This window comes from Lithobates pipiens, unplaced genomic scaffold (genome assembly GCF_037356315.1).
Source record: "Lithobates pipiens isolate NorthernLeopardFrog02 unplaced genomic scaffold, aLitPip1_a1.2 Scaffold_23, whole genome shotgun sequence".
NCBI lineage: Eukaryota > Metazoa > Chordata > Amphibia > Anura > Ranidae > Lithobates > Lithobates pipiens.
The window spans coordinates 54,846,109-54,873,598 of NW_027507785.1; the positions used below are offsets into that span (position 1 = coordinate 54,846,109).

The 27,490-nt window shown below is 44.7% G+C and overlaps 1 protein-coding gene across 3 annotated transcripts in view; it reads left to right on the forward strand.

Moving 5' to 3' along the window:
- The window catches only part of LOC143927536 (laminin subunit beta-2-like), a 169,809-nt gene that overhangs the window by 78,917 nt on the left and 63,402 nt on the right, over positions 1–27,490 (forward strand). For all 3 annotated transcript variants that reach the window (XM_077451656.1, XM_077451655.1, XM_077451657.1), the window contains exons 5-12: positions 22–95; positions 5,237–5,425; positions 6,882–6,945; positions 11,636–11,841; positions 16,140–16,260; positions 22,239–22,427; positions 22,621–22,800; positions 24,873–24,985. In XM_077451656.1, the coding sequence (XP_077307782.1) occupies positions 22–95; positions 5,237–5,425; positions 6,882–6,945; positions 11,636–11,841; positions 16,140–16,260; positions 22,239–22,427; positions 22,621–22,800; positions 24,873–24,985 (1,136 nt within the window). The remainder of the gene's footprint in view (positions 1–21; positions 96–5,236; positions 5,426–6,881; positions 6,946–11,635; positions 11,842–16,139; positions 16,261–22,238; positions 22,428–22,620; positions 22,801–24,872; positions 24,986–27,490) is intronic.

The window sequence follows — 27,490 nt, forward strand, 5'->3', positions numbered from 1 at the left end:
GATTTCATTTCTTCCATACAGGAGTCTCTGAAGTCAGCATTCAACTGGACCTGGAGGCTGAATTTCATTTCACTCACCTGATCATGACCTTCAAGGTACATCTAATATCGGTGATGATTATGGAAATTATCCCTGCGTCGTTTCATCTCTTCCCGGGGATTTTACGAAGACAAAAACCTCCATTCATGGAAATAGTGAATAATCTGGGGGCTGGGATGGGATCCAGTGAATGAAAATGGAATTTCACGTATTTCACATCTCCATATCACAATAGGAGGATTTGCGAGGGATTGTCTTCTGATGGATTGTGTTAAAGGATGAGCCCAGCCTGCCATGATATCTGAGTTATGGAGGGGTGCTGGTGGGACAAGTCACCTACTGGACTCTTGTGTCTTTTAAAAGCCACCTTCACCCCCCCCAAAAAAAGAAATAAATGCACCTGGCGGGTGCTTCCCGCCCCCTACTGCCCCCCAAAAATAGGATTTCTTTTTAAAGAGAAGTATGGTAATTTTTTTTTTTTTTTTTTTTTAGAATCCTAATTTAAGGTGGATGCTGCATCTGTCCCCCGTCAGCTTTAGGGGCTGAGAACTGAGTGATCAAACACCACCAATCGCTCGGTTCTCACGGCTCCCTGAGCAGAGAGCTGTTGACTGTTGGTCACCGCTGTCTGCTCTGTCCCCTCCCCTGCTCACTGGAGCGATGGGCTGTGGAGGGGCGGGAGCGGGCATCTCCGGCTGTCAGTGGCTCGCTGAGAGGCTGAGCTGGGTGGCGGTCCAGAAATGTGGGAGGATCCTTACTCCGTTGTCGCGATCTCTCCCAAGCCTGGACATCAGACGACAGCGGGCTTCAGCCCGCTGTCTGCTGAAAACGGGTGTCGGACGTGCAGAACGAACTGCACTCCTGTGATCCACAGGAGAAATACAGGCAAACGAGCTTTGGCTGTGCTTTTCCTTTAACCACTTCAGCCCCCCCGGAAGAATTTACCCCTTTCCCGACCAGAGCACTTTTTGTGATTCGGCACTGCGTCGCTTTTACTGACAAGTGTGCGGTCGTGCGACGTGGCTCCCAAACAAAATTGATGTCCTTTTTTTCCCACAAATAGAGCTTTCTTTTGGTGGTATTTGACCACCTCTGCGGTTTTTATTTTTTGCGCTATAAACAAAAAAATAGCGACGATTTTGAAAAAAAACACATTATTTTTAACTTTTTGCTATAATAAATATCCCCAAAAAATATTTTAAAAAAATGTTTATTCCTCATTTTAGGCCGACACGTATTCTTCTACATATTTTTGGTAAATAAGCGTTTTTTGATTGGTTTGCGCAAAAATTATAGCGTCTACAAAATAGGGGTTCGTTTTATGACATTTTTATTGATAATTTTTTTTTTTTACTAGTAATGGCAGAGATCAGCGATTTTTATCGTGACTGCAACATTATGGCGGACACATCGGAAAATTTTGACACATTTTTGGGACCATTGGCATTAATACAGCGATCAATGCTAAAAAATTGCATTGGTTACTGTAAAAATGTCACTGGCAGTGAAGGGGTTATCCACTAGGTGGCGCTGTAGGGGTTGAGTGTGTCCTAGGGAGTAATTCTAACTGTGGGGGGGAGGGGTCGTATGTGACACATCACTGATCAGCACTCCCGATTACAGGGAGCAGAGATCAGTGTCCTGTCACTATGCAGAATGGGGAGATGCTTGTTTACATTAGCACCTCCCCGTTCTTCCTCCCCGTGAGACGATCGCGGGTATCCCTGCAGATATCGGGTCCGCAATCACGGAGCTCCCGGCAGGCGAGCCACCTCTTAAGGGGCAACGTACAGGTACGTTAATCTGCCTGTTCGTGCCCATCTGCCGCAGTATATCTGCGCGCGGCGGTCGGGAAGCGGTTAAAGGGTAACTCCACTTTAGTGGGGGGAAAAAAATTGCAAATAAAGAAAAAATAATAATATAACATATATAAACGTGACACAAGTCATATTGTAAATGAATGTTATTAAAAATGATCTTTCCTTTTCAATCTGCAGCCGCTGTAATTTTCTGCAAATGCAATATGGCTACCTGGAGGTGTTCTGTAGACATATCTGCGCACCCATGGGTTTCCCCTCGTACAAAGTCGGCGCAACTAAGGAAGTCCCAGCTCTATGTTTTTATGCAAAAAAAAAAAGAACACCAGGGGGCACAATCTAAGTGCAGTAAAATGATCATTTTATTGATAAAAAGGCATATAAGACTTTAATGGCATCCCAGTTTTAGTCCGTAGGGTTCAATATTGAGTTGTCCCACCCTTTGCAGCTATAACAGCTTCAACTCTTCTGAGAAGGCTGTCCACAACATAAGGCCACTTATATGTGGTAAAAATGCAAAGTACCTGTCAAGTAGCCTGAAGCTGTCATCTGATGGTGATCCTAGAGGGTGCAGCTCAGGATCTGGGATAGGGTCTTCCAATGCCCAGGGCAACGATCCAGAATTGCGTCACTTCTCCCCCACTGGTAATACCTGCCTTAGAATTGGTGTACCTATTGTATCTATTGTTTGCCCCCTTGCTTCCCTGCACCCAGGGCAGTTGGGGTGAAGAAACTTGACTGGCCTGCACAGAGTCCCGACCTCAACCCGATAGAACACCTTTGGGATGAATTTGAGTGGAGACTACGAGCCAGGCCTTCTCTTCCAACATCAGTGCCTGAGCTCACAAATGTGCTTCTAGAAGAATGGTCAAACATTCCCATAGACACACTCCTAAACCTTGTGGACGGCCTTCTCAGAAGAGTTGAAGCTGTTATAGCTGCAAAGGGCGGGACAACTCAATATTGAACCCTACGGACTAAAACTGGGATGCCATTAAAGTTCATGTTCAGATGTCCAAATACTTTTAACAATATAGTATATGCGTTAGGGGGTTGGCAAGAGGTTTATATAAAGGAGGTTTATATAAAGCAAAGTGAAACTGTTTCTTATAAGAAAACATTAGGGATGCACTGATACCAGATATTTAAGACCATGTACGAGTACCGGCACTTTTTCTCAAGCACTTGCCAATACCGATTACCGATACCCATTTTCAATGTCACATGGCAGTTTTTTATTTCAGACTAATGAAAAATAACTTCCGTTTCCTTATGATTTAGGAAGAATAGTTCTTCTGCAGCTTTAAAATCACGCTGAAGTTGCACAATTTTAAACCCCTGAGGAAGCCCAGATTGAGGGCGAAACATGTTGGGAACTCCATCAAATGTGCTGTACCCATAAGGATTGTACCCTCTGTATTTGCTGTGGAATTGTTTTAAGACAATATTTTCTCAATCTTTGTTCAAAAAAAAAAAAGTATACTTTTTTTTAACCTCCTTGGATCAATTTATTAGTATATGCACATTAAAAATCCCACAAGTACTCCTATATTTACCACCATTGTTGATTCTTGCATTGACTGGAGCTACCCTGTGACCAGTCACTATGCTTGGTCTACGTCAGTATTCTTGCTGTATACAAAATTAAAATAATTCTTAATGACTGCATGGAAACTGGTCCAGGGAATGCTTCATAATCTCGTAGTCTAGATACTACTATGAATCTTAGGGAAATTCTCTCATTCTGCTGATGGAAGCTCCAGACTCCAGCCTTAGATCACCAAAATTGCTTATTGTTGCATTGACTGGAGCTCCTCTGTTTGGAATATGTTAATATTCTTGCTGTTTCCAAAACGAAGCAAAATAATTCTTAATGACAGTATGGAATATACTTATGCTCCAGTATCCCACAGTCTAGAAACCACCATGAATCTTAGTGAGATTCCTTCATTCTTCTGAAGGAAGCTCCAGACTACAGACTTAGATCACCAACATTGCTGATTTTGGTATTGACTGGAGCGGGGAGCTCCAGTCAATACCAAAATCAGCAATGGTTGTGATGGAGCGGGGAGCTCCAGTCAATACCAAAATCAGCAATGGTGGTGATGAAGCAGGGAGCTCCAGTGAATACCAAAATCAGCAATACTGGTGATGGAACGGGGAGCTCCAGTCAATACAGAAATCAGCAATGGTGGTGATGGAGCGGGGAGCACCAGTCAATACCAAAATCAGCAATGGTGGTGATGGAACGGGGAGCTCCAGTCAATACCAAAATCAGCAATACTGGTGATGGAACGGGGAGCTCCAGTCAATACAGAAATCAGCAATGGTGGTGATGGAGCGGGGAGCACCAGTCAATACCAAAATCAGCAATGGTGGTGATGGAGCGGGGAGCTCCAGTCAATACCAAAATCAGCAATACTGGTGATGGAACGGGGAGCTCCAGTCAATACAGAAATCAGCAATGGTGGTGATGGAGCGGGGAGCACCAGTCAATACCAAAATCAGCAATGGTGGTGATGGAGCGGGGAGCTCCAGTCAATACCAAAATCAGCAATACTGGTGATGGAACGGGGAGCTCCAGTCAATACAGAAATCAGCAATGGTGATGATGTAGCGGGGAGCTCCAGTCAATACAGAAATCAGCAATGGTGGTGATGGAGCGGGGAGCACCAGTCAATACCAAAATCAGCAATGGTGGTGATGGAGCGGGGAGCTCCAGTCAATACCAAAATCAGCAATGGTGGTGATGGAGCGGGGAGCTCCAGTCAATACAGAAATCAGCAATAGTGGTGATGGAGCGCTGAGCTCCAGTCAATACCAAAATCAGCAATGGTGGACCAGTCTCAATGTTTGGTCCATGTAAATATTCTTGCTGTTTACAAAATTAAAATAGTTCTTATTGACCGCATGGAAACTGGTCCAGAGAATGCTTCAAAATCTTGTATTCTCGATACTACTATGAATCTTAGTGAGATTCCATCATTCTGCTGATGGAAGCTCCAGACTATAGACTTAGATCACCACCATTGCTGATTTTGGTTTTGACTGGAGCTCCCCAGTAACCAGTCACTATGTTTGGTCTATGTCTATATAATTGCTGTATACAAAATAATTCTTAATGGCCACGTGTAAACTGGGCCACAGAATGCTCCAGTATCTCACAGTCCAGATACCACTAGGAATCTTAGTGGGATTCCAGATACCGTCATTGCTCATGGAAGCTCAAGGACCATAGAGTTAGATCACCACCACTGATTTTTGTATTGGCTGGAGCTCCTTCTGTGATCACTGTGATCTATGGCAATATTCTCTCTGTAAATTTTGTAAAAAATGTTGTAAAAATTGTTTACAATTTATCTTTTTTTTTTTGTTTTCAGACGTTCAGACCGGCAGCCATGTTGGTTGAGCGCTCATCGGACTTCGGTCGAAGTTGGAAGGTGTACAGCTACTTTGCTTATGACTGTGCGGCCATCTTCTCTAATATTTCCCGAAACGCCCAGAGAAAAGTGGACGACGTTGTCTGTGAATCCCGCTACTCCGATATTGAGCCGTCCACAGAAGGAGAGGTACGGTGATAGGCATTAGGCACTGGGAGTATAAGATGGGAGTTTTTTTTTATCAATATTAAATGATGTTGTTGAAGTGACAAAATCATCAAAGATTTTATAGTGGAACTCCAACCGAAAACTCAAACCCAAAAATTGCTTTTCCAGGTTGCGTGTAATGCAGGAGTCCAGATGTAGCGTTTTGATGGTCATGGGTTTAAATCCCCAAATGGATAACATTTACTTTGCTTAAGTGCCATGCCATTGTGTATAAACAATGGTAATTTCTTTTTTTTTGTTTTCTTTGTTTTTTTTTTAGATAAAATTTTGTTTTTGCTTTTTTTTTTTTTTAAGTAGAACTATAGGCAAAACTTTTCTTTTTCCATTTTAGATAGAGTAAGAGAGGGTTATAACCCCTGTAATGTTTATTTTTGCCATCTGTGTCCCTTTTAGACAAGTGCAATTCATTTTTCGACAAAATTCGATAAATTAGTTAATTCGGAAATATTAGAATTAATGAAAACCCGTTTAATAAACTTTTTCAGAAATGTGAAAATTCAGAAATCAGAAAATTCAAAAATTTGGAAGTTTGACTATTCGGAAACTCGGAAATTCGGAAATTCAAGGTTTTTCATCTTAAAGCGGAGTTTTGCTTAAAAATTTTTTTTTTAAAGTCAGCAGCTACAAATACTGCAGCTGCTGACTTTTAATAATCGGACACTTACCTGTCCCAGGGTCCAGCGATGCGGGGGTACGAAGCCCCCCCTCCTCTCTGCGGTGCCGGCATTGTAAGTGTGGGCACCCACTGCACATGTGCGAGCAGTGACTGGCCGGGCAATCATCTAGGACCTGTGACATATCCCAGTTGATTGCCGAGAGGGAGGGGGGAGAGGTGATCTCCCTTACGGTGCAGCGGTGCACCGGGAATAAGTGGGAGCTGGGACCCTCTGAAAAGAGGATAACCGCTCCCCCCCCCAAAAAAAATTACATGGCAAATATGGCATGTCAGGGGGGTCACCTCCCTTAAAGCGGAAGTTCCATTTAGAATGCAATAAGGCGAGAAACCATGAGGGTTTACAATTCCTTTAAGCAGGAAGACTCAGTGAGGCTCATTTAAAAACACAGCTCCCCCTAGTGGCTAATCTGCTCATTTCAGTTTTTTTAATACAACATAGGAAATATGGAATAACAAACAGGTAAAAATGTGAAAGCCACAAAAAAAAAAAATGTCTTCAAGGTAATTATTGATACAGTACTTACTGAAGAAGACACCATAGTTTTTCTTTAGTAGTAGTACACACAGCAGTGCTAAATAGTAAATAATACCAACCAATATATATATTTTTTTAATTTAACTTGCAGTGGACAGAATAATGAGACATAAATGAGGTGTGCACGATTCATCATTGTAATTTTTTAGGCCCAGGCATTCTGTCACTCTTTATTGGTTGTATTAACCCTTGTATACTGTCCATAGGTGATATACAGAGTGCTGGATCCAGCAATCCCAATCAGAGACCCTTATAGTCCCAGGATCCAAAGTAAGTACTCCTCAACAGAACTAACTAACCATGTGATGAGGAAGGGAGGAACCAAGGAAGGCACGTTGATGAGGAAGGGAGGAACCAGGGAAGGCAGGTTGATGAGGGAAGTAGGAACAAGGGAAGGAAGGGAGGAACCAGGGAAGGCAGGTTGATGAGGAAGGGAGGAACCAGGGAAGGCACATTGATGAGGAAGCGAGGAACCAGGGAAGACAGGTTAATGAGGAAGGGAGGAACAAAGGAAGGCAGGTTGATGAGGGAGGGAGGAACAAGGGAAGGCAGGTTGATGAGGAAGGGAGGAATCAGGGAAGGCACGTTGATGAGGAAGGAAGGAATCAGGGAAGGCAGGTTGATGAGGGAGGGAGGAACCAGCAAAGGCAGGTTGATGAGGAAGGGAGGAACCAGGGAAGGCAGGTTCATGAGGGAGGGAGAAACCAGGAAAGACATGTTGATGAGGGAGGGAGGAACAAGGGAAGGCAGGTTGATGAGGGAGGAACAAGGGAAGACAGGTTGATGAGGAAGGTAGGAATCAGGGAAGGCACGTTGACGAGGAAGGGAGGAACAAGGGAAGGCAGGTTGATGAGGGAGGAACAAGGGAAGACAGGTTGATGAGGAAGGTAGGAATCAGGGAAGGCACGTTGACGAGGAAGGGAGGAACAAGGGAAGGCAGGTTGATGAGGAAGGTAGGAATCAGGGAAGGCACGTTGACGAGGAAGGGAGGAACAAGGGAAGGCAGGTTGATGAGGAGGGGAGGAACCAGAGAAGGCAGGTTGATGAGGAAGGGAGTAACCAGGGAAGGCAGGTTGATGAGGGAGGGAGGAACAAGGGAAGGTAAGTTGATGAGGGAGGGAGGAACCAGCAAAGGCAGGTTGATGAGGAGGGGAGGAACAAGGGAAGGCAGGTTGATGAGGAAGGGAGGAACCAGGGAAGACAGGTTGATGAGTAAGGGAGGAATCGGGTAAGGCACATTGACGAGGGAGGGAGGAACCAGGGAAGACAGGTTGATGAGTAAGGGAGGAGCAAAGGAAGGCAGGTTGATAAGGGAGGGAGGAACAAGGGAAGGCAACATTTTACAGATTAAAGTGATTGTAAAGGTTTGTGTCTTTTTTTTTGTTTTTTATATATATATATAAAACTAACTTGTCATACTTACCTGCTCTATCGAAGGGTTTTACACAGAACGGCCCCGATTCTCCTATTCTGGGGTCCTCCGGCGGTGCTCCTGACTCCTCCTCCATATTGTGTTCCCCCACGGAGAGAGTAGTTTCCTTGGGGGCACTTGTGCAGGCGCACTCCCGAGTCCTGCTGCTGCGTCCACAGACTTGCCCCCAGGCTTCCACACTACTGAATTTGATTGACTGCAGTAAAGCGAAAACCCTTGAGACTTTACAACTCCTTTAAACTTCAACTTTAATGATGCCAGAAACTTTCCCCATTTAATGGGTCAGGTGACATTGTAAGATGTGACAATATGCCACTTTTAACATGCGATCGGCAATATCCCAGCTTGACGAAGCAGGTCCTTTGTCTGCTATGTTATTACCCTTACGGGGACCCAAAGATAGCTGCGTCTTTATGTAGACTAGAATATAGCGATACAAGGGGTATTAGGAGTGTTTTCATAGACCATTCCTGGGCTATTTCTCCACACTTACAAGATGAGTCTGCTTCGTTTCTAAATGCAGGGAGTTTATTTCTGAGCCCCTGTAAAGATGTCTGAGGCTGTTACTGATTTAGCTCGGTGTTTTCGGCTTTGCTCTATTGCCATACATGGCAGACTCCCTGTTTAACCGATGATACTGGGTGTTGGTCTTGGCTCCTGTCCAGCCACCAGCCTTGTGTGGAGTGGAGAAAGCAAATTACTGGGACATGTCGCAGCCGGTTCGCTGGGTGGAATTATCACCCCCCCCCCCCCCCCCCGCAGACCCCCCGGGAACAAGTGTGTCACACAGGGGCAGATTTTTTACAGGAGCCCTTTAAACAGCACTGAATTTATATATATATATATATATATACACACACACACACTATATAAGTATTGGGACGTCTACCTTTACACACACATGAATATTACTGGCATCCCAGTCTTATGCCCTGTACACACAGTTGGAAATTCCGACGGCAAAGGTCCGATCGGATTATATTGTCGGAAAATCTGATCGTAAATTCCGACAGAAAAAATGTGAGAGCAGGATCTCAAAAAAATCCGATCTGACTTTTTCCGATCGTTTGTAGAGAATTCCGATCGGACAAAGTACCACGCATGCTCAGATCAAATTACGAGACCAAAGCTATTGGCTACTAGCCTCAACATAGTCCCGTCATCACGTTCCGAACGATCGGATTTTCCAACAACTTTGACCGACCGTGTGTATGCAACACCAGTTTTGGACAAAATCCGTCAGAAAAAATCAGACGGATTTTGTGGTCGGAATGTCCGACCGTGTGTATGGGGCATAAGTCCGTAGGGTTCAATATTAAGTTGGCCCCCTTTGCAGTTATAACAGCTTCAACTCTTCTGTGAAGGCCGTCCACAAGGTTTAGGAGATGTGTCTATGGAAATGTTTGACCGTTCTTCCAGAAGAGCATTTGTGAGGTCAGGTACTGATGTTGGATGAGAAGGCCTGGTTTCCAGTCTCCGCTCTAATTCATCCCAAAGGTGTTATTGGGTTGAGGTTAGGACTCTGTGCAGGCCAGTCAAGTTCCTCCACCCCAAACTTGCTCATCCATGAGTTTATGGACCTTGCTTTGTGCACTGGTCCAAATCATTTGGTGGAGGGGGGATTTTGGTGTGGGGTTGTTTCTTCAGGGGTTGGTCTTGGCCCCTTAGTTCCAGTGAAGGGAACTCTTAAAGTGGTTGTGAACCGCTAGACATTTTTTTTTGTACCTGCAAGATAATGGCGTAATGTGCTAGCATGCATCACATACTAGCACATTATGTTAAACTTGCCTTAATACGAAGCTCTTCCAGCGCCCAGATGTCATCGTCTCTCATCTTTACCCGTCTTGCTTCTGCGGAATCCAGTTATGTGACTGGCCAGAGCCGCAATGACTTCACTTCCGTACATGCGCATGGGAGCCGCCGTTCACGGCACAGGGCTCTGAAGGAATGGCACAGGTGGCTGTTCCTTCAGGGCGCATGTGCCAGGGACGTCACTGGCTGCATGTACAGTATATATCTCCTAAATGATGCATGTTCAGTAGATATTTACACTACCTTTAGGCTTATTATAGGCTTACCTATAGGTAAAAGCAAGAGATGGAAGTTTACTTCCACTTTAAGGCGTCGTCATACCAAGACATTTTAGACAATTTCAGGCTCCCACCTTTTGTGGGAAAAGTTTTGGGGTGGCCCCTTCCTGTTCCAACATGACTGCGCACAAAGCAAGGTCCACAAAGACATGGATGAGTGAGTTTGGGGTGGAGGAACTTGACTGGCCTGCACAGAGTCCTGACCTTAACCCGATAGAACACCTTTGGGATGAATTAAAGGGGATATCTACTATATATTAAAATAATTGTTTTAGAAAATTGTAAAATGTAATAACCATTCATTATGATCTTCAGACATACTCTTGAATTGAGGGTATTTGCGCATGGTACTGATGTATGAACATTTTGTGCGTATGCATACCTGTGCATTACTTTTTTTTTTTTTTCTTGGCTTGTGTTGAATGCACATATATCCTCGTATTTGCACGTAAAATACTGTCCAAAAAAAACGCATATTTTTTGTATTTCATTGTTCATATTTTTCATACACTGATCTATCTGTATTTAGATAGGTTAAAAAAAATGCCTGACTGTCTAAAAAAAAATAGTTTTTTTAGGCGTCATTGTGTAAAGGCTATAAGTCTTTGTGTTAGGATCAGCTAAAAAAAAATTAATAAAAAAAATAAAAAATTAAAGCACATGCCTGGGCAAAAAATAAATATATTTAATACATCTCTACAATACATGAGCACCACCCCGAGTTTTAAATGTATATTTATATTTTATTATATTTTATTAAATGTATATATATATTTTATTTATTTATATGTTGTAGTGCTAGATCCACAGTGTCTGCATACCAAATTCGGGGTTCCTGACAATAAGTGGCCCCAAGATATGGGCCCCCAAAGTCGGGTCACAAAATGTCATTCTCAGATCATATTTCTGAGTTTTCAGGTCCAAAAAATTGGGTTCCTTTAAAAACGCATATAAACGCAAACGCGGCTAAACGCAGGTGCCGCGTTTAGCCGCGTTTAGCCGCGTTTTGCATCTGAAACGTGGACATTTTTGCGTCTGAACCCATTTTTTTGCTTCTCGAAAAACTAGGTTAAACGCAACTGCATAAAAACGGCAAAAAACGAGACTGTGTGCATGGACACATAGGATAACATTGAATGAGTTCAGGGGCAGTTGAAAAAAAGTGTCCAACTGCATCTGAACACGCGTTTAACTGCGTCTCGTGTGCATGAGGCCTAAGTGTTTGTACAATATAACCCTTTCTCGTTCATTTATTGGTGGGAAATGTAGAGGCAGAAATTCTAAACCTTTCACCAATAATCCTTTTTTATTTTTTTATTTTTTTTATAGTGCATTTTGGAAAAATAAAAGAGACATTGTGATTGGTTGTTGTGAGTAGCACATACAGATAATATCATGGTCACCCTCTGTTCTAATAATGCTCCTTCTTTCATTTCAGGTCTTCTGAAAATTACCAACCTGAGGATTAATTTCACCAGACTGCACACGTTGGGCGATAACCTCCTCGATTCCCGCCAGGAGGTCAAAGAGAAGTATTACTATGCGCTCTATGAGCTGGTGGTCAGAGGAAACTGCTTCTGTTACGGACATGCCTCTGAGTGTGCGCCAATCCAAGGAGTCTCCAGGGATGAAGAGGGCATCATGGTAAGCAACTCTCCTTGTTTTAGTGTCTGTAAAAAGAAATTAAAAATTACTCTTAGAGCCTTCCAATTCTTTAGGAGCCTTCCTGTTATATCAGTCCAGTACGCCAGTGAGGTATTTTGGTTTTGTGTAGCCCTAGGCAAAATTTAAATGTGTGCCCCCCCCCCCATCTAAATTTGTCCCACCCCTTCCTGTTTAAGATCCACCCCTTCATCTGTAAACCCCACCCCTTACTCATTAAGCTCCACCTCTTCATATTAGAGTTCCACCTCAAGAGTTGGTCAGATACTGTGGACATGATACAGGAGATGCTCAGAGACTGTGGATATGATACAAGAGTTGGGCAGAGACTGCAGACAGGATACAGGAGATGGTCAGAGACTGCGGACAGGATATAGGAGATGGTCAGAGACTGCAGACAGGATACAAGAGTTGGTCAGAGATAGTGGACATGATACAAGAGATTGTCAGAGACTGCAGACAGGATACAGGAGATGGTCAGAGACTGCAAACATGATACAAGAGATGGTCAGAGACTGCGGACAGGATACAGGAGATGGTCAGAGATTGCAGACAGGATACAGGAGTTGGCCAGAGACTGCAGACAGGATACAGGAGATGGTCAGAGACTGCAGACATGATACAAGAGTTGGTCAGAGACTGCAGACAGGATACAGGAGATGGTCAGAGACTGCAAACATGATACAAGAGATGGTCAGAGACTGCGGACAGGATACAGGAGATGGTCAGAGATTGCAGACAGGATACAGGAGTTGGCCAGAGACTGCAGACAGGATACAGGAGTTGGCCAGAGACTGCAGACATGATACAGGAGATGGTCAGAGACTGCAGACATGATACAAGAGTTGGTCAGAGACTGCGGACAGGATATAGGAGATGGTCAGAGACTGCAGACAGGATACAAGAGTTGGTCAGAGATAGTGGACATGATACAAGAGATTGTCAGAGACTGCAGACAGGATACAGGAGATGGTCAGAGACTGCAAACATGATACAAGAGATGGTCAGAGACTGCGGACAGGATACAGGAGATGGTCAGAGATTGCAGACAGGATACAGGAGTTGGCCAGAGACTGCAGACAGGATACAGGAGATGGTCAGAGACTGCGGACAGGATATAGGAGATGGTCAGAGACTGCAGACAGGATACAAGAGTTGGTCAGAGATAGTGGACATGATACAAGAGATTGTCAGAGACTGCAGACAGGATACAGGAGATGGTCAGAGACTGCAAACATGATACAAGAGATGGTCAGAGACTGCGGACAGGATACAGGAGATGGTCAGAGATTGCAGACAGGATACAGGAGTTGGCCAGAGACTGCAGACAGGATACAGGAGATGGTCAGAGACTGCAGACATGATACAAGAGTTGGTCAGAGACTGCAGACAGGATACAGGAGATGGTCAGAGACTGCAAACATGATACAAGAGATGGTCAGAGACTGCGGACAGGATACAGGAGATGGCCAGAGACTGCAGACAGGATACAGGAGATGGTCAGAGACTGCAGACATGATACAAGAGTTGGTCAGAGACTGCAGACAGGATACAGGAGATGGTCAGAGACTGCAAACATGATACAGAAGATGATCAGAGACTGCAGACAAGATGCAAGAGATGGTCAGAGACTGCGGATATGATACAACAGTTGGTCAGAAACCATGGACATGATACAAGAGATGGTCAGAGACTGCAGACAGGATACAAGAGATGGTCAGAGGCTGCCGACACAATACAGGAGATGGTCAGAAACTGCGGACATGATACAGGAGATGGTCAGAGACTGCGGACATGATACAGGAGATGGTCAGAGACTGCAGACATGATACAAAAGATGGTTAAAGATTGCAGACATGATTCTCCAATAATGATCATTTATGGTCCTCATAGGGAATAGAAAAGTCTCCTGTAATACTTTCCATTTGCTCACCTCTCTGTGTAGTAGATGATCTGATGGAAGTCACACATCACAGTGGAGTCCAAGGACAGCAGTACCCCGTCCCGAGGCTCCTGGCGCCGGCAGGCAGCACTACTGACTCCCCAGCAAGTCCTGGCTGTTGCTGTGATTCAGAAAATGTGTCAAGCGGCGCAATTACATCACTGCGGGCACGCCCAAACCCAGCCCTGACTGAATCGCCCTCTCCGCCCAAACCCAGCCGAGACTGCCCAAGCCCATCCAAACCCAGACTAGACCACCCCTCCGCCCAAAACCAGCCAAGACCAGACTACCCCTAGGGGCGGACTGACAACTCATGGGGCCCCCGGGCAATAGGAGATTATGGGGCCCCCAGGCAATAGATTATGGGGCCACACAGTATACACACACACACAGTATACACACACAGACACACAATATACACACAGTATACACACACAGCATACACATACACACACTGAAAAGGTACTGGAGAGGCGGGGCAGCTATAATATTGGGATTTTTTAAAAAACACAGATTTTTACATACTGTCCTTGGTTTTATTGAGGCTGGCAACCCTGATGGGACCTTTTAGTGGCATGGGGCACTCGGCAGTGCCCGAGTGCCCGAATAGTCAGTCCGTCCCTGACCACCCCCCTGCCTGGACCCAGCCGAGACTGCCTGGGCCTAGCCAAGCCCACCCGATACAGTCCACCCTTGGCGGGGAAGGCACATGGGGGGCAAGAAATAATCTAGAGGGGGCAATTGCACCCCCCCCCCAAAAATGTCAAAAGCCTTGTTTGTTTTGTAGTAGATATGCCCCCTGCAGTGCACACTTTGTTCTATTGTTCTACAGTACTAAGCCCTATTGAAGGGGGACTCTTTGAATCCCAGAAACCTGTTAAATTGAATCTGGACCAGGCCTGAAATTCCGCCACCATGGGGGGGATGGCGGCTCAAGATGGCAGGAAGGGGGCCCACTGCAGAACATATGAAAGAGTACTGCTGTGAGACCGTCATAAAGGGCCCCACAATGGAGGAAAAGGGGCCCTGGGATCAGTGGCAAGGGCCCCAAGCAAAGTGGGAAGGGAAAAAAAGGAGAGGAAATCTGCGCTACAGTGTGTACTTAACGAAAATGTGTGATGCAGCAGTCCTAATATATACCCAAAGTGTAATATACATATAGAGACAAAGAAAAAAGTGGGAAGGGCCCGGGGACCAGAGGAAAGGACTTCTTCAGGGGGACCCTTCATGGTTTCTTGCGCCGGGGCCCTGAAGGTTCTAGTTACACTTCAGCTTCAGAGTTGTGGTCAGTGTAGTCTCTTGGCTAAGTTGATTAACCACTACAATACAGGGCACTTTCGCCCCCTTCCTTCCCAGCCCAATTTTCAGCTTTCATCGCTCTAGCGCTTTCAGTGACAATTGCGCGGTCATGCTACACTGTACCCAAATGAAATTGTTATCATTTTGTTCGCACAAATAGAGCTTTATTTTGGTGTTATTTATTCACGACTCCGTTTTTTTTTTTTTTGCGATATAAGCGCAAAAATAGCGGAAATTTGGAAAAAAAACAATATTTTCTTTTTTCTATTTGAAAAGAAATCCAATAAAATCAAATTTTGTCATAAATTTAAGCCAAAATGTATTCTGCTACATGTTTTTGGTAAAAAAAATTCCGTTAAGTGTATAATAATTGGTTTGTGTGATCACGGACATATGTACGCAAATGATCATGTACATATGTGTGCAGGTGATCACGTACATATGTGTGCAGATAATCATTGGGACATGTGATTTTAGTGGGACATATGTGGGGGACATGTTTTTATTATTAGGGACATGTGTTTTTATTATTTGGGGACATGTATGTTTTGGGGACATGTGTGTTTTGGGGACATGTGTGGGGACTGTGTTTGTACTGTGTGGTGTGTTGTGTGTTTACACTACACTGATGATCAGTTAGTAAAAAGCTGTAAAAAGCAGCCCATACTCACTGATCATCAGCCGGCTGCAGCGTTCTGCCTAGCAACCGGCTGTTTGTTTACATCACATGACGGCCGTGATTGGACACGGCCGTCATGTGATCAGGAGGGCCAATCACAGAGCCCTCCTGCCAATCTGAGATGTGCCGTGTCCGGGTGACACGAGCACATCGGGATTGCGCCGCTGCGCGGGCGCGCGCGCGATCCCGCTACTCCTGAAGGACGTTCCTGAACGTCCTATCAGGAGTAGACGGCTCCCACCCGGCCGTATATATGCATTGGCCGGGTGGGAAGTGGTTAACAAAACAGGTGCAAGTCTTGTCATGTCACGTTTGGTGTTGGGTCAAAGTATTGACATTCTTGGATCTTCTGGATTTCAGGTTCATGGCAGATGTGTGTGTAAACACAACACCAAGGGGCTGAACTGTGAGCAGTGTGACAGTTTCTTCAATGACCTTCCCTGGAGACCAGCTGAAGGACGCAGCACAAATGCTTGTAAAAGTAAGTCTAGAGCTCGGACAACCGGTAGAGGACACTCAACCTCATCCAATACTTTTGCCAAGAAGTCTCAATAAATTCAAAAAATGCAGTGACCTATCAGGTTATAGTTAAGTGATCAGTGGAAGATGAAATCAAATTTTATCCTAAGACTTGGTCACAGAAGGGGCAGATAGATATCTCCCCAAAAGCAACGAATAGGAAGATCATTTTAATATACCACTTTGGGTCCTACCCTGGAACCTGACACAATATTGTCCCATATTTAAAGACTGCTGCTCTTTTGGTGATCTCCATTATCGTCTATGGAAAGCCCCCCTGCCAGTCTCATCTGCTCTTGAGCATTTTTTAACGCATTGCATTAAAGTGATTGTAAACCTCTGACTTTAAATATGAACAAAGCATTTCCCTCTATAGTGTGTACTTGCTTCAGTCCAGAGCACTAAGGAGTTGATTTACTAAAGGCAAACACATTATTAAGAGTTGTCCTCTGCAAGAGCAGTTTCTCCAGAGCTTAGTAAATGAGCAGAGAATCTCTGCTGACTTCCATCTATATGCCTTTAAAGCGTTACTAAACCTAGTAATATGAAAATAGTTAATATGCCCACAGTTTATAAATCTTCTTTTGACATTAAAATACTGCCACTATATACTTATTTGGATGATCTATATACAACGGTTACATGATAAACTGCACAGTTTGTCCAGTGATGAGAGTTCAGGTAGGAGGAGATATCCACTAGAGCCTGTAGACACGCCCACATGTGTGATGTAAATATCATGTGACCTGGCTAGCTCTGAGAACAAGTAAATGTTCTCTCCAGCATAAAAGACACAACTGAGCATGTGCAGGTCAGCTACCCTGCCTGTGTTAGCTGGTTTTCCCAAGATAGACAGTGCAGGAGGAGGGGGATCTGTACATACAGGATCAAACAGCCCTTTTACACAATGTTAAGAATTAACCCCTTAAGTTTCACAGTGAGTATAACAAGCATGCTTTAATGCATATGCAGACTGATTTTACTGTTGTGGGTTTAGTAACACTTTAATAAATGAACCCCTAAGTGGCATTTCTCTTTGTTGCTTTGTTGCTCTGCTATCAGCATGAGTCATTTCTGACACCAAAAGAAAAAAAGGTAAAGGGGGAGGGAGGTCCAGCACACAGCCTGTGATTGAGAGCCTGGGCTCTGTTCCTGTGTGCTGTGTGAAGGGGGGGTGTGTCCCTTCTCTCCATTCAGCGCTCACTGAGCTCTGCAGGCTGTAACTTCAGCTCCCCACCCCCTGCTTTTTAAAAAGTTCAGACAAGCTGTATAAATTCTGCACTTTGAATGGCTGTAGAGGAGAGAGGACTGCAGATAAGTCCGTAAGAAGATTGGTTTCATCTCTGTGTATCACCTGAGGCCAATCACCGGGTATATGGAAGGGTTTACAACCACATTAAGGCAGAAAAGTTGCGTCGCTTTAACGGACAATTGCATGGTCGTGCAACGCCACACCCAAACAAAATTGACGTCCTTTTTTTCCCACTAATAGAGCTTTCTTTTGGTGGTATTTGATCATCTCTGCGTTTTTTGTTTTTTTTTTGCGCTATAAACAAAAAAACACACAATACTTTGTATTTTTTGCTATAAAAAATATCCCCTATTTTTTTTCTCAGTTTAGGCCGATACGTATTCTTCTACATATTTTTGGTAATAAAAATCGCAATAAGCGTATATTGATTGGTTTGCGCAAAAGTTATAGCATCTACAAAATAGGGGATAGATTTAGGGACTTTTTATTATTTTTTTTTTTTTTTTTACTCGTAGTGACGGCGATCTGCGATTTTTATCAAGACTTGTGACATTATGGCGGACAGATCGGACACTTTTGACACATTTTGTGGGACGATTGACAATTGTACAGCGATTTGTGCTATAAAAATGCACTGATTACTGTCTAAATGTCACTGGCAGAGAAGGGGGTTAACACTAAGGGGCTATCAAGGGGTTAAATGTGTTCCCTGACTGTGTGTTCGAACTGTAGGGGGAGGGGACTGACTAGAGGAAATGACAGATCATGGTTCCTAGCTATTAGGAACTCACAATCTGCATCTCCTCTCCTCACAGAACAGGGATTTGTGTGTTTACACACACATGTCCCTGTTCTGCCTCTCGTGCCCGTGATCACACGTGGGCGGCGGTCATCACGACCGCCGGTCACGAGCATCGGCACCCCCACATTAAAGGAGCCGCCGTACAGCTACGACGGTTTGTGGGATCGCGCCGACCTGCCACAGTATAATGAAGGCAGCTGATCAGCAAGTGGTTAAAAAGGTTACATAGTTACACAGTAGGCATGGCATGCAATGCCAAGCTGCTGCTAACAAAGCAAATAGAATATTGGCATTAAGAAGGGGATCAACTCCAGAGATAAAACGATAATGCTCCTGCTCTACAAGACTCTGGTCCGGCCGCACCTGGAGTATGCTGTCCAGTTCTGGGCACCAGTCCTCAGGAAGGATGTACTGGAAATGGAGCGAGTACAAAGAAGAGCAACAAAGCTAATAAAGGGTCTGGAGGATATTAGTTACGAGGAAAGGTTGTGAGCTCTGAACTTATTCTCTCTGGAGAAGAGACGCTTGAGAGGGGATATGATTTCACTATACAAATACCGTACTGGTGACCCCACAATAGGGATACAACTTTTTCACAGAAGGGAGACTCGTAGCCACCAGTGATGTAAGTAACTCAGTTAAAATAAACGGAGTTACTTAACGCAGTTACTTTAGAGGGTAACGAGTAATCTAACTGATTACTCTTCCCCTCATTGTAATGCCGTTCCCATTACTTGGGCGGCGTTACCGCAATTACATCTACCGCCCGGGACCAGGTAGACGGGACTAGCGAAGGAAGTGAATGTCGCCTCCTCCATCGGCGAGATTGACACCTCACGAGCCCGGTCGCCTGGTATGGATTTAAAGGAGAACCCCTACGCCGAAAATACGGCGTGGGGGTCCCCCCAAAGTCCATAGCAGACCCTTATCCGAGCACACAGCCCGGCCAGTCAGGAAAGGGGGTGGGGACAAGCGAGCGCCCCCCTCCTGAACTGTACCAGGCCGCGTGCCTTCAACATGGGGGGATGTTTTGGGAAGGGGGGCCCTGCGGCGCCCCCACCACAAAGCACCTTGTCCCCATGTTGATGAGGAAAAGGGCCTCTTCCCGACAACACTGGCCGTTGGTTGTCGGGGTCTGCGGGTGGGGGGCTTATCAGAATCCGGGAGCCCCCCACTATCTTCTTACAGCTCTTTTACTAGCGTTGTCTTGGTCTTATCGCTTGTCGCTGTAGCTGGCGCTTTATTCTTTTTCTTTTCTTCTTCTTCTTCCTTCCGATGTTGACATGACACTCTCTCCAGCTGTAATGGCAGGGACGCGTTGTGCAGCGACTTATATAGGCATAAGGGGTGGGGTCACCGGGTAAGGTCACATGGTGACCCCATCCCTTATGATGTCACAGTCCCGTGGGGATGCTGGGACTGTGACATCATAAGGGACGGGGTCACCATGTGACATCATCCAGTGATCCCGCCCCTTATGCCTATATAAGTCACCGCACAACGCGTCCCTGCCATTACGGCTGGAGAGAGCGACGTGTCAACATCGGAAGGAAGAAGAAGAAGAAGGCGGTGGCGACAGCGACAAGCGGCAAGACCGGGCCAACGCTAGTAAAAGAGCTGTAAGAAGATAGCGGAGGCCCGGCAGAAGAAGCGAAGAGCAGGACAAGACCCCCAAAGTCGGAAGAAGACCCCCGGACGGTGGCGGCGACGATGGAAAAAGCCGGGCTCCTCCGTTAGTAAAAGAGCTAGCGATAAAAGAGCAGAAGATAGCGGAAGTCGGAATAGTCGGAAGAAGACCCCCGGAGCTGTCTAAAGTACTTTAAAAACATGTGTTGTGTTTTTTTTTATTAACACTTTTTTCCCCAGGTGAATGGGTAGGGGTACATCGTACCCCATACTCATTCACATAGGGTAGGGGGCCGGAATCTGGGGGCCCCCTTATTAAAGGGGGCGCCCGGATTCTGATAAGCCCCCCGCCTGCAGACCATGACAACCATCGGACAGGGTTGTTGGGAAGAGGCCCTTGTCCTCATCAACATGGGGACAAGGTGCTTTGGGGTGGGGGGGCTGCAGGGCCCCCCCTTCCCCAAAGCACCCCCCATGTTGAGGGCACGCGGCCTGCTCGCTCATCCCCACCTCCTTTCCTGACCGGCCGGGCTGCATGCTCGGATAAGGGTCTACTATGGACTTTGGGGGACCCCCACCAGTTTTTTCGGTTTAGGGGTTCCCCTTTAAATCCATACCAGGCGATGGGGCTCACGAGGTGTCAATTTTGCCGATGGAGGCGGCGACATTCACTTCCTTCACTAGTCCCGTCTATAGAATATTGAAAAAGAAAAGTCACAGTTACTTTGCTGAGTAACTATTTACTTTTCCAATGTAGCAACCGAGTTACTAATGCAATTATTTATTGGGAGAAGTAATTTGTAACTTAACTAATTACTTTTTTAAAGTAAGATGACCAACACTGGTGGCCACTCATTAATATTAGAAGAAAAGAGGTTCAACCTTAACCACTTGCTTACTGGGCACTTAAACCCCCCTCCTGCCCAGACCAATTTTCAGCTTTCAGCGCTGATGCACTTTGAATGACAATTGCGCGGTCATACTACACTGTACCCAAATGACATTTTTATCCTTTTTTCCCCACAAATAGAGCTTTCTTTTGGTGGTATTTAATTACAGCTGGGAGTTTTATTTTTTGCTAAACAAACAAAAAAAGATGCAAAAAAAATAAAAAAAATCATGTTTAATAGTTTGTTATAAAATTTTGCAAACAGGTCATTTTTCTCCTTCATTGAAGTGCGCTGATGAGGCGGCACTGGTGGGCACTGATAGGCTGTACTAGTGGGCACTGATAGGCTGCACTGGTGGGCACTGATAGGCATAGTTAAGGTGGCACTAATAGGCACAGATAAGGTGGCACCGATAGGCACAGATAAGGCAGTACTGATGGGCACAGATAAGGTGGCACTGATGGGCAAAGATGGGCACAGATAAGGTGGCACGGATGGGTGGCACGGATGGGTGGCATGGATGGGTGGCACTAAGGGGCACTGATAGGTACCACTGATAGATGGGACTGATGGGCACTGATAGGTGGCACTGATAGGTGGCTCTGATAGGTGGCACTGCTGGGCACTGATGGGCGGCACTGATGGGCACTGGTAGATGACACTGATGGGCACGGATATGTGGCACTAGGGTGCAGCACCGTTGTTGAGGCAGATTGTGGGCACTGATGGGTGGCACTGTGGGCACTGATGGGTGGCACTATGGGCACTGATGGGTGGCACTGATGGGGGGCACTTTTTAATTACTGAGGTGGCACTGGCAGGGGGAAGGTGGGCACTGGTAAGCGGGCCGTGATCGGCTCTTTTTTTTCTCCTCGCGCTGTCAGCGCGAGGAGGAAAAATAGCCGATTACCACCTCCGTTGTATCACATGATCAGCTGTCATTGGCTGACAGCTGATCACGTGGTAAGGGGTCGGGATCGACCCCTTGCTTCGATGCGTGATCAGGCGAGTCTCATAGACTCGCTGATCACAGAGCGGGGCGCGCAGGCCGCTCGTGCACGGGACGACGTCAATAGACGTAGTCCTGGCAAAGGAGGTCCGCGCTGTAGCCGTCATTTGGCTATAGCGCGGATCTCTAGTGGTTAAACTACGTTGAGGGTTCTTTACTGTAAGAACGGCAAGGATGTGGAATTCCCTTCCACAGGCGGTGGTCTCAGCGGGGAGCATCGATAGTTTCAAGAAACAATTAGATAAGAACCTGAACGATCGCAACATACAGGGATATACAATGTAATTAAAAAAGGTTCTTCTACTTCCTCCAATAAACAATAAGCACTTTGTAGAGTTCCTAACACTTATCTTCTTTGCAGAGTGCAATTGCAACAACCATTCCAGAAAGTGTCACTTCGACATGGCGGTGTACCTGTCCACCAGGAACACGAGCGGAGGCGTTTGTGATGACTGCCAGCACAATACAATGGGGCGGAACTGTGAGCTGTGCAAGCCTTTCTACTACAAAGACCCCACCAAGGACATCCGGGATAGCAACATGTGTAAAGGTACCCGACACGGGGCAGTGGGGTGAGAAAGATATTCGGGGGGGGGGGGTATTTCTGAGTATAGAAAATTGGGCAAACATGATACAAAGGAAATACAACCCGTATGTGCCCGTGGGTAGGTACCACCATTATCCAGAATCTGAGATGTAACCTTTCTATGATAGATAACAGTATTCTGATTGGTCTCCTACAGCCTGCGACTGCGACCCAGACGGCTCTCTTAACGGCGGACTCTGCGACACTCAGGACGATCCGATTTTGGGTCTCATCGCTGGACAGTGCCGCTGCAAAGACTTTGTTGAAGGTCCCCGATGCGACAGATGCAAGTCTGGATTTTTTGGACTCAGCACTGGGAACTTCCAAGGATGCAGAAGTAAGAATTCTTTTAACCACTTCAGGACCAGCCTCGTTTTGAGATTTTGGTGTTTACATGTTTAAAACATTTTTTTTTTTTTGCTAGAAAATTACTTAGAACCCCCAAACATTATATATTTTTTTTTTCACCCTAGACCACCCTAGAGAATAAAATAGCGGTCATTGCAATACCTTTTTTCACACCGTATTGGCACAGCGGTCTTACAAGCACACTTTTTTTGGAAAAAATTCACTTTTTTTTAATAAGAAAATAAGACAACAGTAAAGTTAGCCCAACTTTTTTTATATTGTGAAAGATAATGTTACGCCGAGTAAATTGATACCCAACATGGCGTCAAACTTTTAACCTCAAAAATCTCCATAGGCAACGTTTAAAAAATTCTACAGATTGTATGTTTTGCATTACAGAGGGATGGAAGGGCTAGAATTATTGCTCTCGCTCTACTGATTGCGGCAATACCTCACATGTGTGGTTTGAACACTGTTTTCATATGCGGGCGCTACTCACAGATGCGTTCGCTTCTGCGTGCGAGGTCGGCGGGATGGGTGTGTTAAAAAAAAAATCTTATTTATTTTACTTGATTTTATTTATTTTTACACTGTTTTTAAAAAAAAATGGGTCACTTTTATTCCTATTACCCTGTTTCCCCGAAAATAAGACCTAGCGTGATTGTCGTTGATGGCTGCAATATAAACCCTACCCCCCAAATAAGCCCTAGTTAAAGTCCTTGTAGGTCTTATTTTCAGGGTAGGGCTTATTTTCGGGGAAACAGGGTAGGGCTTATTTGGGGGAGGGCTTATATTGCAGCCATCACCGACAATCACGCTAGGTCCAAGGCTTTCCGAGTTCAGCCGAGCTGTCCTCGAGTATTTCCAAAGCTCACTGGTGCCCCCCTACCTCTGGCCACATGCGGTATTGCATGTAATAGAAGTTAATGTAGAACAAATTAACCGCTTTCAGACCGGACCATTTCTGCTGGTCAAAGACCAGACCACTTTTTGCGATTCTGCACTGCGTCGCTTTAACTGACAATTGCGCGGTCGTGCGACGTGGCTCCCAAACAAAATTGACGTCCTTTTTTCCCCACAAATAGAGCTTTCTTTTGGTGGTATTTGATCACCCCTGCGGTTTTTATTTTTTGCGCTATAAACAAAAATAGAGTGACAATTTTGAAAAAAACGCATTATTTTTTACTTTTTGTTATAATAAATATCCCCCAAAAATATATATAAAAATTTTTTTTTTCCCTCAGTTTAGGCCGATACGTATTCTTCTACATATTTTTGGTAAAAAAAATCGCAATAAGCGATTATTGATTGGTTTGCGCAAAAGTTATAGTGTTTACAAAATAGGGGATAGTTTTATAGCATTTTTATTAATAATTTTTTATTATTTTTTTTTACTAGTAATGGCGGCGATCAGCGATTTTTATTGTGACTGCGACATTGTGGGGGACCCATCGGACATTTTTGACACATTTTTGGGACCATTGTCATTTATACAGTAATCACTGCTATATAAATGCAGTGATTCCTGTGTAAATGACACTGGCAGTGAAGGGGTTAACCAGTGGGTGGCAGTGTAGGGGTTAAGTGTGTCCTAGGGGTTTGTTACTAACTGTGGGGGGGTTGGGCTTTCATTTAGTGAACACTGATCTCTGCTCCAATCACATGGAGCAGAGATCAGTGTCACTAGTTGCTAGGCAGAATGGAGAAATGCTGTTTACAACTGCATTTCTTCATTCGGCCGCTCCGTGAGACGATCGCGGGTATGCCCGCGGCGATTGAGTCCGCGGGTCCCGCGACTGGACTCATGGGGGTCCCGACCAGCGCGCTCCCGATGGCAGGGCGGCAAATTTAAAGGGACGTACATGTACGCCCATTTTCCTGATCGTGCCATTCTGTCAACGTACATCGGCGTGCGCTGGTCGGCAAGTGGTTAAAGTTGATTTTACTAGCTAGACGTTATGTTGGATGATCTGAGAAATTAGCCTGCAAGTGGAGCAATTGAGAAAAAAAGTGATGGGGTTAATTTGCTGTTCAAATTCTGATTGGTTGATGTATTGGCAGGATGCCAGTGTGACCCAAGAGGAACCGTTACTGACGGCACCCGGTGTGATTCTATTAGTGGAGACTGCTTCTGTAAGCGCTTTGTAACTGGACGCAGCTGCAACCAATGCCTGGTGAGTATGTCAGCGAGAATCCAACCCATTGTGTAGCAACACTGAAAGGCCGTTCTACCCAGTCTAGTCCAACCGGTCAACTGTTGTGGGTTTTTCTGTTGGGGATCAGTCTACAATATATACTATATTGCCAAAAGTATTGGGACACCTGCCTTTACGCGCACATGAACTTTAATGGCATCCCAGTCTTAGTCCGTAGGATTCAACATTGAGTTGGCCCACCCTTTGCAGATATAACAGCTTCAACTCTGGGAAGGCCGTCCACAAGGTTTAGGAGTGTGTCTATGGGAATGTTTGACCATTCTTCCAGAAGAGCATTTGTAAGGTCAGGCACTGATGTTGGATGAGAAGGCCAGTCTTCACTCTAATTCATCCCAAAGATGTTCTATCAGGTTGAAGCCAAGACTCTGTGCAGGCCAGTCAAGCTCCTTCACCCCAAACTCGCTTATCCATGTCTTTATGGACCTTGCTTTGTGCACTGGTGAGCAGTCCTTTTGGAACAGGAAGGGGCCATCCCCAAACTGTTCCCACAAAGTTGGAAGCATGAAATTGTCCAAAATGTCTTGGTATGCTGACGCCTTAAGAGTTCCCTTCACTGTAACTAAGGGGCCAAACCCAACCCCTGAAAAACAACCTCACACCATAATCCTCCCTCCAAATGATATGGATCAGTGCACAAAGCAAGGTCCATAAAGACATGGATGAGCAAGTTTGGGTGCTTCTGGAAGAATGGTCAAACATTCCCATAGACACACTCCTAAACCTTGTGGACGGCCTTCCCAGGAGGGTTGAAGCTGTTGAAGCTGTTATAGCTGCAAAGGGCGGAGCCAACTCAATATTGAACCCTACGGGCTAAGACTGGGATGCCATTAAAGTTCATGTGCGTCTAAAGGCAGGTGTCCCAATACTTTTGGTAGTAAAGTTTGATGGAGAAGTTGTTTGAGCATTGACACCATTTGGTCATGTGACCCAATTCCTATTGCCATGAGGACAATGTGTGCTATATGTCCACATCCACGTACAATAATATACATTTCACACAAAATTGGGTAGCCATGGAATTTGTGTGGACATATAGAAAAATAAATAACTGACATAAAATCAACAAAATTTATTTAAAGTGATATTAAAGGTTCGGCTTTAAAAAAACAAAAGCAACAAAATACTTACCTGCTTAGGGTAATAGTTTTGCACAAAGTAGCCCCAATCCTCCTCTTCTCGGGTCCCCCACCGATGCTGCTGGCTCCTCCCCCCTTGATCAGTGCCCCCAATAGCAAGCCACTGGTTGGTTCTCACTCCCGGGCCCTACTCTATACATCCCGCCCCCCCATTTGCTCCTGCTGCTGTCTCAGCCAATGAGGAAAGGAGGTCCCGGGACAGAGTACCAGGTAAACAAGTTAATTAACATTTTAAATGAGGAAGCCCTGCTTCTGAATTCTAGATGGTAGCAAAATGTATTATTTCATATATTTATGTGGAAAAAAACAAAAACTAAAGAGCCATGGCTACACGGCAACCAAAATGGGGAGAAAATCCCAAAGTTGGAGCTGTCACTTGAACAGGAATAGAGGGGAGACTTTCCAATGGGGACATTTGTTCAAGTTACAACTATCAAAGAGAGAATTTCCTTTTTAGAAGAGAAATCTCCCCATAATACAGACTAAAAAAAAAAGAAAAAAAGCCCAAAAAACTGACAGGAGTTTTAACTGACGCATTTCGCCCGCCCACCGACATTTAATCAAAGAGGTCTATGACTAAGCCCTGGTGGGCGGGGTGAAACATATCAGGGGGCGTGGCCAGTGGATCAGCATTGGCTGAGAGAATGTAACGAGTAAGAATTTATTGTTTGTTACAAATGCGGAGATCACATATGAGAATCCAACACGTTTCAGAGGCAAATAGCTTTTTGTTGTTATTCTCTCACTGTTAAAATAAACCTACCTATTAAAATTAGACATTCGTTTCTTTCCAAATTCATTTTTTAACGAATTTCAGCATATTCGTTAATTCGGAAAAACTCATTTAAATTTGAATATTCAAATATTTTAAAATTTGTCAATTTGAAAACGCGAAAATTCAGAAATTTTAAATTTGAAAATTCAAAAATAACATCAAATTTTTAAAAGAACGAAAATCCAAAAATTCAAAAAAATCTGAAATAATAACTAACTAATAATAGCTTAACTATTTCTTACTATTAAATTATAGGTATTGGAATTTCCTTTCAAATTTGGCTGTTAGAGAATGTAACGAGTACGAATTTATTGTTTGTTACAAATGCGGAGATCACATATGAGAATCCAACGCGTTTCAGAGGCAAATAGCTTTTTGTTGTTATTCTGTCTCTCACTGTTAAAGTAAACCTACCATTAAAATTAGACATTTGTTTCTTTCCTAATTCGTTTTTTAACGAATTTCGGCATATTCGTTAATTCGGAAAAACTCATTTAAATTTGAATATTCAAATATTTGAAAATTTGTAAATTTGAAAACGCGAAAATTTGA